The sequence below is a fragment of the Anser cygnoides genome, chromosome 3, assembly GCF_040182565.1.
Source record: "Anser cygnoides isolate HZ-2024a breed goose chromosome 3, Taihu_goose_T2T_genome, whole genome shotgun sequence".
In the NCBI taxonomy this organism is placed as follows: domain Eukaryota; kingdom Metazoa; phylum Chordata; class Aves; order Anseriformes; family Anatidae; genus Anser; species Anser cygnoides.
Genome location: NC_089875.1, coordinates 32193093 through 32205577, shown reverse-complemented (window position 1 = coordinate 32205577; position 12485 = coordinate 32193093). Strand labels below are relative to the sequence as shown.

The following is a 12485-nucleotide window of genomic DNA, read 5'->3' as shown; positions in this document are numbered from 1 at the left end:
GTGCAAGTCAGGCATAGAGTTGCACATGCTTGTTATGTGCTGTTCTAATATGCCTAGTGTTTGTAAATAATCTGCTAACAACAAATCGATGTTAGGTGCTGCGTACTGTAATTTACTACATACGAGATTAATATGGGAACCGGAAAGGAAGGAATGGCAGTTTGTCAGTAGATCTGTGCACTTTGGCATGAAAATTGAAGTTCTCATGAGTTGGTCATTTTCCATACAGATAAGAGAAATGGAGGAAATTTTCAGCAATGGCAGCTGTTGGACAGAATACTCCAACAAATTGTTCTGCAGGATGAACGAGGAGATGATCCAGATATAGCTCCGCTGGAAAACTTCAATGTCAAAAATATAATTAAAATGTAAGCTGCAGTATTATTGTTTGTTTGTCTTATAAAGGTGTAAGTATATGACAAGTATGCAGGTACTTTGGAAATAAAATATCATACCTGAAGAATTACTTGTGTTAATTTACAGCTTCTTGTTGACTTGCTAGTCTTATAGCCAGTTTCCCTCTAACGACGTCTTCAACAGATGTTATTTTCTATCAAAGTCCTTGCCTTCTAATTTCTTTTAATATTAGTTAGAAGAGCAGAGAAAAAAAATGTGATAGTATAACAAAACTACCTCATTTTTCCTTTTTCTTTCAAAATGTTAATGAAAGCTTTCATTGATATTCCCCCCAAAATGTTGTCATTTCTACTTAGATCTGATTCCTCATTAATGAGCACATAGCTTAGAAAGATTTGAAATGGTTGAAAACAGTCCCCATCTAGCACATAAAACCTTTTACCTCTCAGTAAAGCATCTGCATGTGTTCACCCACAGACTTGGCCAAGGGTTCTACCATTATTTTTTCCCATAGGGCGCATCATTTGAGAGGTCTAGCTACATTAGCTGGCTCTCATCTCTACTTCCCTGTTCACAGTCCTTTTTTAGCCAAACTTTTGGAGTCTTCATCCCATCCATCTACCTCTGCAGGTAATTCATGGCCCATTAGCCTTCTGAAATATCCACTGGGTAGAGCATTCTTATAGAACATAAGCCTCATATGAAATCAAGTTCTGTACTAAAAATCCTACAGTCCATCCTGTTACAGGCATGAGTCAAAATCAAAATTGATTTCTCATTATGGAAAATACACTGGTGCTGATCTCTTTTTGTCTGTCTGGATATCAGACTCCATTGTAGAATTTGTGCCTGATCTTCCATTTCTACTTTCATAGCTACTACTCATTTTGCATATCTAATCAATCCCCAGCATGCCCTGCATATTTTCTGTCAGTAATAGGAAATAGCTGTGCCAGTATGAGATACGAGCATTGCCTTGTTACTGATATATTACCCAACAGATAAGCATCCTTCCTCAAGAAAGAAAAAAATAGAAAAAAAAAGAAAAAAAAAAAAAGGCGGCAATCCAGCCTTGTATTAATGGTAGGATAATTTGTATCCCACGGCAGGATGATTTTAGCTATGACTTCTGCCTTTCAAAATAAGTATCCTTGGCACCTTGATGGTATTACCTGAAGACAGGCAAATGCCAGGATTTTTTTCCCCAGACATTCCTTTATTCCTCTTCAGGACTTCAAGCTACAAGATATCACCTTTTTAATATAAGCTGTTAACTACAGTAAGGATCAGAATCTGGACCCGGACTGACCACTGGTATGGTCCTGATTAAACGTGTAAATTCACCAGGTTGTCTTTTGCTGATCACTTCACACAATGGCCACTTGCCTTTCAGGCTGGATAGCTCAGAACAAATTTAAATGATCTGATTTCATCTTTCAGGCTGGTGAATGAAAATGAAGTCAAGCAGTGGAGGGATCAGGCAGAGAAGTTTCGGAAAGGTGAGTGTGTCTTTTGTGTTTGGGGATGCAAGAGAGGAAGAGCATGATTCAGTCATAGAGCAGCAGGCAGCAGAGCTAGGCACAATTGGCTGTCCAGGTTTTCCTTCGTGGACTAAACCTGCTTTGTCCCTTCCAGTATATTTTGTCTCCTGATGATCAGTATATCTGCTTCGTAGGATGGGGCTTCCCTCAATCCTCACGTGAAGTGATTTTACAGTCTAAGTGAGACTTGGGCATTGCTCTATTGATCACTGAAGATTATCGTCAGAACAGTCAGACTCCAGTTTGTTTTCTCTACTTTCATTATACATCCCCAGATGAACTGACAGAGTTGTCAACTTTATTTCAGTGTAACCTCCATCTCTTTGGGAACTGTTCATGAGCTTTATTTCATTAGCCCCACTTGCCTGTTCTTCCTAGATCATGCCGAGCTGATGAGCAGGCTAGAGAAGAAGGAGCGGGAATGTGAGACAAAGACCCAGGAGAAAGATGAAATGATGAAGACACTGAACAAAATGAAGGATAAGCTGCAGAAGGAATCCTTGGAGTTGCGCCAGACCCGGGACCAGATGAATGACCTGGTAGCTCAACTTAATGAGTTCTCGGTAAGAGACTGGGATTCTTCCCAACCTTGTTTAAAGCCTGCTAACGAGTGAATGATGAACAAAAGTACATTATGAGTGAAACTCTTTCTATGGTCTGTACAGAAAGAGTTTGTCTAGCCAGATACAAAGATGAATGCTTAGGGGCTGTTTAGCTTTCAGTAGAGACCAAAATCCCTGAGCTGGTGGTTTGGAATGCGTAATGCGTGAATGGCCTGCTCCATTCCTTCTTCTCAGCCACCGTCTCTGTAGAAGCTGCTGAGGCACGCATGTCCTCCTCTAGGCACTATTTTTACTGCTGAGGTGGTCCTGATTGGAGAAATATTTTGGTGGAATAGAGAGAAATCTCCCAGGTATGAAAGTAAATTTAGTGACAAAAGAGGATTCCTGTTGTGCTTCAGGAGGGTCTGTGCCACCCTGGAGCTCTGCAGAAGTGACATTTGCATCTGCTTCTTCCTGCCTGTTCCTCCTTCCATCCCAGTAGTGTGCCTGAGCTTCAACTCCCAGGACACAGGCCTGAAGTTAGATACTGCAAAAAGCAGATTCATTCCCTCCTCCCTCTCCCACTTTGTGTTGGTGGGGCCTAATGACAGGTATTCAGTATTTCAAACCCAAGGTTGAAAACCCAGGAGTTCAAAAGTTCATAAGATTGAACTTTTCTCTTTTTTCATACATAAGGAGAAAATAATACATTTTGGCTTCTTTTACTAGCTTTCTGTGTTTCTGAGCCATTTATGGTTCCCTTTTTCAAGCTCTTCTCCACAACTTCAAGGGCTTGAAACTTTCTCTTAAATGAAAGCTGAGATTCCTCCCTTTATTGCATGGCTTTGAGTGCAGGAGGCTTTAAAGAAAACATCAAATATTTTGAGACTTGTAATAAAATCACATCAGCTGGCAACATGGAGTTATTGTGCCTTTTAAACCGTTTGCTTTCTTTTTCTGTGTTTTTTTTTTCTTTTTTTTTTTTTCCAGCACGGGGGCAGTATTTCCTTCCCACCCCCACCACCCCCTCCTCCAGGTGGTCCACTGGCTTTGTCGTCTTCTCTCATGTCTGAGAATTTGCCCCCGCTGCCACCTCCTCTGCCCTTCTCCAGCTGTCCCCCTCCTCCGGCTCCACCACCTCCTCCAGGAGGACCTCCTCCCCCACCAGGAGCACCACCCTTCTTCAGCATGGGGGTGCCACCCCCTTCAACAACCACCTTCAGCAGCAGTGGCACCAGCCTGAAGAAGAAATCTATCCCGCAGCCTTCACACCCACTGAAATCCTTCAACTGGGCTAAGCTGAGTGAGGTAAGAAGCTGCAGTACTTTCAGCAATTAATTAACTTTCCTAGTGTGAATCAGTGTTGATTAATGCCATGAATTGCAAGGTGACAGAAGCCAGTGATATTGTGGCTTTCCTTAGGCTGAGTCAGTAGGAGTCACTAACTGTCTTGAGGGAGCCTCCCCACTTCTCCAGCGGCAGCACAACACATCTCCTGTCATGACCAAGGTGCCGGTTAGGTTGAGCTGCAGTGGATCTTGGCATACCGGTGGTTCAGCACAGCTACAGTGGGACTAAATATTGTAAGCCAGAGCTGGACATCTCCAGGGCTGGTATGCCAGAGCTGCCCTCACTTGCGCATGAGGGAAAAGGATGGTCAGAGCCAGTGTGGGCAAAACACAGTGAGGACCAGCTTCCAAACTAGCCTCCTCTACCCTGACAGGAGCAGTCTCCAAGGAGAGAAGGGTGGCCTGTTTCTCCTCACCATTCACTCGTGGCCATGAGGCTATCTGCCCTTTTCCTTGCATGGTTACAACTTTGCCACTTGGGAATAAAACTCTGAAGTGGAAATAAAAGCAGAGGAATTGGATTCCTCCTGTTGCACTCATTTTCTGCTATCTTGGTTGCCTTTACCTCCCTTCCATTTCTCTCCCTATTTTTTTTTCTTCTTTTCTCCCCTTCTCTTTAGGTCTTAATTTTTTTAACTGATTCACAAAGAAAAAAAGTGTCTGTATTGAGTTTGGATGGCTGCCTAGAAACCCAGGTTCTCTTTTAGACTGAAACTCACCCAGGGCCCAACTCAGGCATTTGGAATGAGTGTCCAGGGACCTCTGGAATGCCACAAGAATTCTCTCTCCCCCTCTCTCCTTTTCTTTAAAATAAAGTGAAGTGAAATATTTGCTGCACCGTCTGTGCTTGTCTGTCAAGGCCACGTGGGGGGTGTGGGAGAGAATGTAAAGACGGGGATTTATTTTCCTTTGCAGAACATGGGACTTAGTGCTCTGAAAAAAAAAGAAATAATAACTAATATATGTGTATATATATATGAATATATATGAAAAAGGGAGAGCCACAGGTGTTTCTGTTTAGTGTACAGTAACTGTAGGCTTATCCTGCCCTCTGGTTAGGAGCGAAGGCAGCTGTACTAATAAAATTGAAGACCTGGGTGGTGAGGTAGGTAAAACGTGGTATTTTGAAGAAGGCAGAATAGATGGAAAAATGGACATAAGAGGGAGGAGTTTTCATTTTGGGGTGTTTGTGTCAGCATTTTGACCTAGTAAGGTCCCTGCAAAACTGCAGAGGTTGAGGTGAAGAGCTGCATTTGTCTTGTTCTTTGGGGCGCCCTTTGTTATGGAATTAAGTAATTCCACTGTCTGCTGGAGAAGGTGCTGGATTTTGTCCACCTTCATCAGTTATCCTGGATTCCCTGCTTCAGTACAAGGCACTCATTTTCTGTTCACGTGGTTATGAATTTTCTGGATACAAAGTCATGGGTAGGTCAGTTAGCCTCATCTTGCATTTCTTCACTATTGCAGCACTTTCACAGTGTTCTCCTGAACTGTCAAAGTAGCCATACATAAAGTAACGAAGACTCAGAACCAGCATACTGTTGGGGGGCAGCATATCTCCAGTTCTTGAGTATGGGGAAACAGAGGCCTAGAAGTGTGCATAGTATTATTTTATAATATTATTATAATATTATATAATAATATAATATTATTTTGGTTCATGGTAGTGCTTAACTTCCAGTTCACATGAATGCAAGTTTTCCCCACAAAAAAACAGTTTGAGAAAAAATACATCTGATACCATGTTTTTCTTTATCTTTACAAGCTGGTCCAGTTAGCAGAGTTCAAGGGTATGCTTGCACCATGCAACACAGCAGGGTGCAGTGACCCAGTGCTGGAAACAGAGCTGCACATGAGCTTAGGGCTGTAGCCAGGTCGAATATGTTATTCAGCTCTTTGCGTCCTGTTGAGCCCACCCTTCTCAAAGTAGTTAGTGCAGGCTCTCTGTCCTAAGCTGTGTAGTAAATGTGAAGATGATGCTCTGACTGAGGCAGTCCATATGGTTTTGACCCCCTTTCTGTCCATGGAGTGAAAGAAAGCTGACAGAGCCCAAGAGGAGTGTGAATAGGACTGACCATGAGGGATTTGTCCGTGGTATACTTTCTTAGTAGAGGAATCAAGGTTGTTCTCTGGGGCAATTCACATTACTTTTTTTTTTCTTTTTTTTTTTTTTCTTCCCAGCGCCAGTACTGTCTTAGGAAGGAAAGGACTGATCTGCTGGGCGTTACAAGAATGATCAAATATATTCTAACTCTTAGCAGTTGACAATAACAGGTTGTCCACAGTTCCCATGGGTACAATTAGAAAGAGCTTGACTGGAAAGTATTCATGCTTCTAACAAGGAGACTCCAAATCCCACTAATTTCTTCTGGGAATTACAGATTTTGTACTAGCTTTGATATGAGCTGATGGTCAGTGGCAAAGCCATTTAGATGCATACGTGGGCTGAATTCTGGTTAAGCCCTTCCACACCATAGCTCCATTCATACAGCACTGTAGCATTGACTGTGAATTCCATTCATACAGCACTAGAGTAGTGCTGGTGCCAAGGATCTCTGTTTTTCAAGAAAAAGATACTGCAATGTAACTACTGTAATGCCCTGGAAAGATTCCTTTCTTTGTTTCTAAACAGAAAGTGGAGTTTGCTCTCCCAGCCCAGATTTTACACAACACCCAAGATCAAACAGGGTCCAGACATTTATGGTTCATCCAAACAATGGAGTGGCTTCAAGCACTCTGGAAATATGGATTCATATAATTAACTCTTTAATAAATATAAACATATTCATTTGAAGTTGTTAGAGTAAATCAAGTCAACTGTCAACTGTGGTGCTTGTTATCTCATGGTTAGAGAAGAAACATCCCATTATGAGACAGGCTGGTAATGACTCCAGCAAATGATCCAGACCTGGGTGAACTTATGCTTGTAATGTTATTGATTATTCTGATTTCTGAAACTTCTTTCCTAAGAACAGCCTGAGGATCACAGCAGACAATGATACAGAATTGCTGCCAGAGATTCAAACTTAATGGAAAGATTCCTACAAGATCTCTGTGTGAAGCTGCTCGTAATGGCCTTGGTGGTGCCCAGTCCTACGCTGAGATAAAACAGCTGTCTCAGTTAACAAAGATGCCAGAAATAAAATTTTTGTGCACAGTGGATTTTTATTCCATTGAGAAAAAGATCTGATACCAAGAAAGAAATTTTAGAATCATAGCATGGTTTGGATTGGAAGGAACCTTAGAGATCCAGTTCCAACCCCCCTGCCATGGGAAGGGATGCCACCCACTAGATCAGGTTGCCCAGGGCCCCATCCAAACTGGCCTTGAACACCCTTTTTCAGATACATAATGGAATTATGAATTGAAATTCTAAGTTTTTACACTTTTTGATGGTTTAAATTTACAAACATTTGGGGATTGTCTGGTCCAGTACTTGCAGAACACTCATAGTTTCTATGGTTTCTCTAGCCCTGCAGGACAAATGAAAGGCTGACCCAAAGTACTGTTAGCTTTCACTTTTCTGCGAGGTTGTTGAGGCATGATGGATTTTGATGGCTTGCTGCAGAGTATCATTTGTTCTTCAGGGTAAATAAAATCATCCATCAGATGTAGCAGAGGATAGCTTGATATGATTTCTAGCTCCAAGAAGCACTCCTATTCTCTAATCTTCATTGTTTTGTCCACAAATCGGGCTTCATTACAAAGGTGGAATAACAACTGTAGCAGCTCCAGTGAGCTAATTATTAAATACAACTTACCAAAACTTCATGGAGCTTGATGGAGCAAATGTCTTGTAAATAATTGCTCTGAAAATAAGGTATTTCCTTAACTATTATGTACAACCATTTTGATAGAACTCTGGGAAATGTAGTTTAGAACGTTTGTTTCTTAAAATGGGCCAAGGCTTTGCAAAGCAGAGAAACCACAGATCTAGGTAGACTTGTCGAATGAATGAACGCATAAATAAATAAAGATGGGGGAAAGCATGTTGATTGAGTGACCTCTTCTTTGTTTTTTAAGGAGGAAGAAAGAAAGGGAAGAAGAAATAAGAATTTTCTTCATTTTTAAACTTTGAGTTAGGGACCATAAATATTCTTTCTGGTGCTGAGGGAATCATTTATCATAGCAACCATGTTACACAAGTCTGTTTCTCCTAAAACTCTCAGTCTCTCTGGCTGATGACAAGGCACTATCAGCCAGTTAATCCATAACTGAGTAGGAAGAGCTCAGTGTAGGAAATTATCTGGCAGCAGCAACAAAGTTTTCAAGGGCAGAACTTAGGATAGAAATAGAAAGGACAACCCCATTGCAAGCAAAGGTTGTTTATACCTAAGCCTGCCTAAGATTTTCTTTGACTGGACTAGTTAGCTTGGGTTTTAAGCACTAAGTTGGGTCAAAATTCTGTTTGTGCACACCATTGCAATGAGTGCTGCTTTGGAGTTTGTCTTCATGCTTCATGTAGCACACAAACCGGCTTATATGGGATCAGATTCAACCCGAGTCTTAAAATGAATATGAATGAAACAGGAATCATTTTAACTTCCGTGGTTCCTTTTTTCTGGAAGATACAGATAAGAACCGTTCTCTGCGATCCCTTTGTGAGTCTCAGAACTGCCTGTTTGGGCACCTCTGCAATCCAGTAAGACCAGCCCATTCTGTAGTGCTTTCATCAGTCTTGCCATTCATGGGGAAACTTCACTTCCATGAGGGCTTTCCAGCCTGACAGGTAGATGGGCAAGACTCTCATAAGTAGCTGTCGCTTGAGTCACATCCAAGCACAGCATACAGCTCCCAGTGCCTGCCAAACACAGCACGTAGGCAACCCCAGGTTTGACAACTCTATGGACCCTTCCTGAAGGAGGTCCATACCCCTAAAGGTTGGACGTGGTGCTTAGGGACATGGTTTAGTGGGTGATATTGGTGGTAGGGGGATGGTTGGACCAGATGATCTTGGAGGTCTTTTCCAACCTTAATGATTCTATGATTCTATGAATTCCTGACCACTGGCTCCCTTCAAGATATATTTTTCCATCTCAGTGTTTGATGGGATGATCTAAAACAGGGAGAAACTCAGAGAAATATTCCCAAGTTCAAATACATCCCTCAGGATTTATAATGCAAGGTTTATAAAGCCAGCCTGGAAACTGAGTGAGATTGAACGCCCTGCCTGGATGCTTCTGGCTAAGATTGGCAGTAGAAGCCAACATTGGGATAAAACAAAAATTAACTTTGTCTCATATTCCTTTAGCTGAGATGAGCTTCCCAAACTTGTTTGTTGTGTTGTAGTCACAGGGTCATATTTTTGCTATTATGGAAAGGAGAGCCACACTGATTGCAAGGAGTGATACAAAGACATCGGTGAGCCTATTCAGGGGTACGTGCTGCTCCCATCTAGCACACACTCTCACTGCAAACAGCACTGCAGCAATTTCAGCCAGACAGCCCTCCCTCCCCTCGGGCACTCACAGGCTGCCTCTGGAGGGAGGGTGTTGGTTTTCCTCCACAGTGTCTGCCCCGCCAGGAATTTCCTCCAGAACACTTCACACTTTTATTTCCCCCTCATTTCATTCTCTCATCAGGTGTTTTTCCTTGCTCCTTGAGCCTTGTGGCTTAGCACATTTCCCTCATTCCTTTGATGACTGTGAATGGGAAGTAGAGCCTGTTCCTAATTAGTTCTGATAATGAAGTGTTAATGCACTTTGCTGTGGAGGTGCAAGTCAGGTACTTCAGAGCTGGAGCCTGTGTGAGGGTTTCATTGCCATTGCTTGCTGTTCCTGGCTTTCTCTCCATCGATATTCTGCTGTTTTTTCATCTCCTGAGGTTTGCTCAGGTCTCTTTACAATCCTTTCTGTCCTTTCTCTTTTTCTTTGAATCAACACCTTCCTTATTTTTCCAACTAATAAAGTATACATTAAATGTACACTTTATTAACTAAATGAACTGAAAGACAGTGTGGTCAGGTGTGAAGAGCCCTGAATGGGTGTGAATGAACTCTCTTCTGAATGGGTACTTGCCCAAAGCTTATCCCACTCCACATGAACCTTAACAGTCACCAGGAAGGAGAAAGTAGCTCAATCATTGTGTCCTCTTTGCTGGCAAGGACATCTGTTCTGAGAATATCAGCAGGAGACCCCAAATCCTCTCTTAGCTTAGTGTGACTGCTGATGTGGCAGGGGGATTGAAACTATATGATCTCTAAGGTCCCTTGCAACCCAAACCATTCTGTGATTCTATGATTTTATTATTAGATAATGCCTGTGTTATAAGAGCTTATTTGGTCCAGGGCTGGTGAACAGAAAAATTGGAGGAGGAGTCTGTGCTTTTGAATATTTCCAATTAGTGTGGATGATGCTCTCTCAGACATTTGGGTATAGCTTGTGTGTGAGTCAAAAAAGAACTCAGATAGACAGGAGAGATCACATAACAGGAAACAATTTGACTTCAAAGACTCAGGGCCTTAAAAGTAAAATAAAATCTTAAATTACTTTAACAGGCAGGCAGAAACCACACACCCTTTGGGGTTTGCACCAGAACCTGTCAAAATTTGTAGATGGGAATACATGTCTTGGGTTTGTCATACATTAGTGTCCTTCCTGAGCTTTTTCTTCATGATGATGGCACTTCTTTCACGTTACCATAATCATCATGGTCAATCCTGAAAGAAGAATTACTGTAGAATCATGGATGTTGCTTGAGATATGGTCTGCTAGTCTTAGAATGTGGCCTTTCATCAGAGGCTTGCTGTGGTGATTTTTCAGGCTATTTTTTCACACTAATGTTTAAAAAATAAAACAAAACAAAACCCAGCTACACCGAAATGGCATTGGATGTGCTTAGCTAAAAGGTTTTGCTATCTCATTAAAATATGTCCTTTTCTTTCAGGAGAGGATCCATGGCACAATCTGGAATGAGATAGATGATTTAAAGGCATTCAAGGTGCTGGATCTAGAAGATTTTGAAAAGATGTTCTCAGCATATCAGAGACACCAGGTAGGGGTGGACTCTTCCATACCTTGTCTTCCTTGAATTCCTGGAGGAGAAAGGAACACTTATGACAGTGATTTGGATTCCTGCCCACCTGCAGTCAGGCTGCATTATTTGCTGTTCTGTCACTGTTAAAAAATGGCAAGATCAAAAGAAGAGGGGAGGATATAGTGGGCAGAGTATAACTTTCTGTTATCTTAATACTAATAGACAGCTCTGAGACAACAATCCCCAACAGGTAATGCTCAATTTGACCTCAGCAGCCACTGGCTTCCAACAGCTCCTGAGCTTTACGTTCATGCTTGCTAGCCATCTTTTTTTTTTTTGTCTCATATCTTTCTACTTCTCTATTTCCCAGGGAAAAAGTCTGTAGTTGCCCAAGTACTGAAGCAAGGTGACTGAATTAGCTGTCTTATGCTTTGTATCTTTCTTTCTTAAACAGCCAACTGATCCAACTGGCTAGGTGACAGAAACTGTCTGAATGAGAGATTATAATACAAACAGCATGCTTTAAAAGTAGCCATTTATTAGAATGTCTTTTTTCCCTCCTCTTTTTCTTGGAAAGCAAGTCATCTTCAATCCATCTATCTCCACTGAATGAAATTTAGCAGGAGGGGGATTGTACTTGCATTCCCTGAACTCCCCCAGCTTTCATTTGTTTTTGGAATGTGCTTGGAGAAATTCAATCTTTGCTACTCTGCGGAATCAGATCATTGCTTTGGAATTTTAGGAAAAGACACAGACTTAATTGCCATAAACAGCCTTTATGATTAAGCTCTACAATGATGATGGTAACTTCATTGTAATTATTCAGTATCTTAGAATTAACACACAAAACCCTTGTCTTTGGACTTTTCCATCTGTTCCTTTCTTTATCTCTCTCTTTCATTTTTTTTTCTGTCTAATTCAATGAACATAATAAATAACTAATGAATAACTCTTCTGATTTACTAGCTCACAACCATCCAGATAAGCATCCTAATGTCAACTGTGAAGACTGCAATGTTACCCATTGCAAGATGAGATTAATTTCTTATGCTCCTGCAAATAGCTGTTGCTGTTTCTGTAGGTCCCTCTCTTTCTCAGCCTGTGAATCACATTCATTGAAATAAGAACTTGCTTCACAGAGGGAAAGAAAGGCACGGAAAATTGCACTGCTGCACAGGATTGGGTTTAGACCCTGTGCCTACAGCTTAGTTATGGCAGTGAGCTCCCAGGTGTCATGCGAGTAGCCTGACTGCCATCTGTACATCAAGGTGCCATTCCAACATAGTGGTTTTGTGTCAACACATGCCATTTCAGGTGCAAACATTGCAGTTTCCTCACTAGAAACAACCTCCCAAAGCCTTGCCTCCTTTGGTCTCCAAAATCCAAATCCAAAGGCATCGTAGTCTGCAGACTCTCAGAAGCAAAACATTAATGGATGTGTAACCAACCCCTGCAAAGCAGCCTGGCCTATTCAGCCATAAACAAACCTAACCTTAAACAGACCTTAAACCTAAACCTTCCCACTGGAATGGAGCTGTCATCAGTAACCTCCACGAGTCTCAGAAGAGTCCTCTTCAATCCTTATTAAGCACACTTATGACAGTGGCTCCAGACGCTGGAGTGTCACTTATGTAAGCTCATCATATTTTTATGCAGTTAAGTGCATTGCTACCCTTCCATCTTTCATTTTGATTTTACACTGCTAATGTTTTCCTTAAATA

General features: G+C 41.7%; 1 protein-coding gene across 10 annotated transcripts in view; it reads left to right on the top strand.

Annotated features, from left to right (window-relative positions):
• DAAM2 (dishevelled associated activator of morphogenesis 2) overlaps window positions 1–12485 on the top strand; it is a 209414-nt gene that overhangs the window by 156925 nt on the left and 40004 nt on the right. For all 10 annotated transcript variants that reach the window (XM_066993828.1, XM_048080087.2, XM_048080081.2 and 7 more), the window contains 5 exons: window positions 230–368; window positions 1798–1856; window positions 2277–2461; window positions 3431–3748; window positions 10675–10782. In XM_066993828.1, coding sequence (XP_066849929.1) covers window positions 230–368; window positions 1798–1856; window positions 2277–2461; window positions 3431–3748; window positions 10675–10782 — 809 coding nt within the window. The remainder of the gene's footprint in view (window positions 1–229; window positions 369–1797; window positions 1857–2276; window positions 2462–3430; window positions 3749–10674; window positions 10783–12485) is intronic.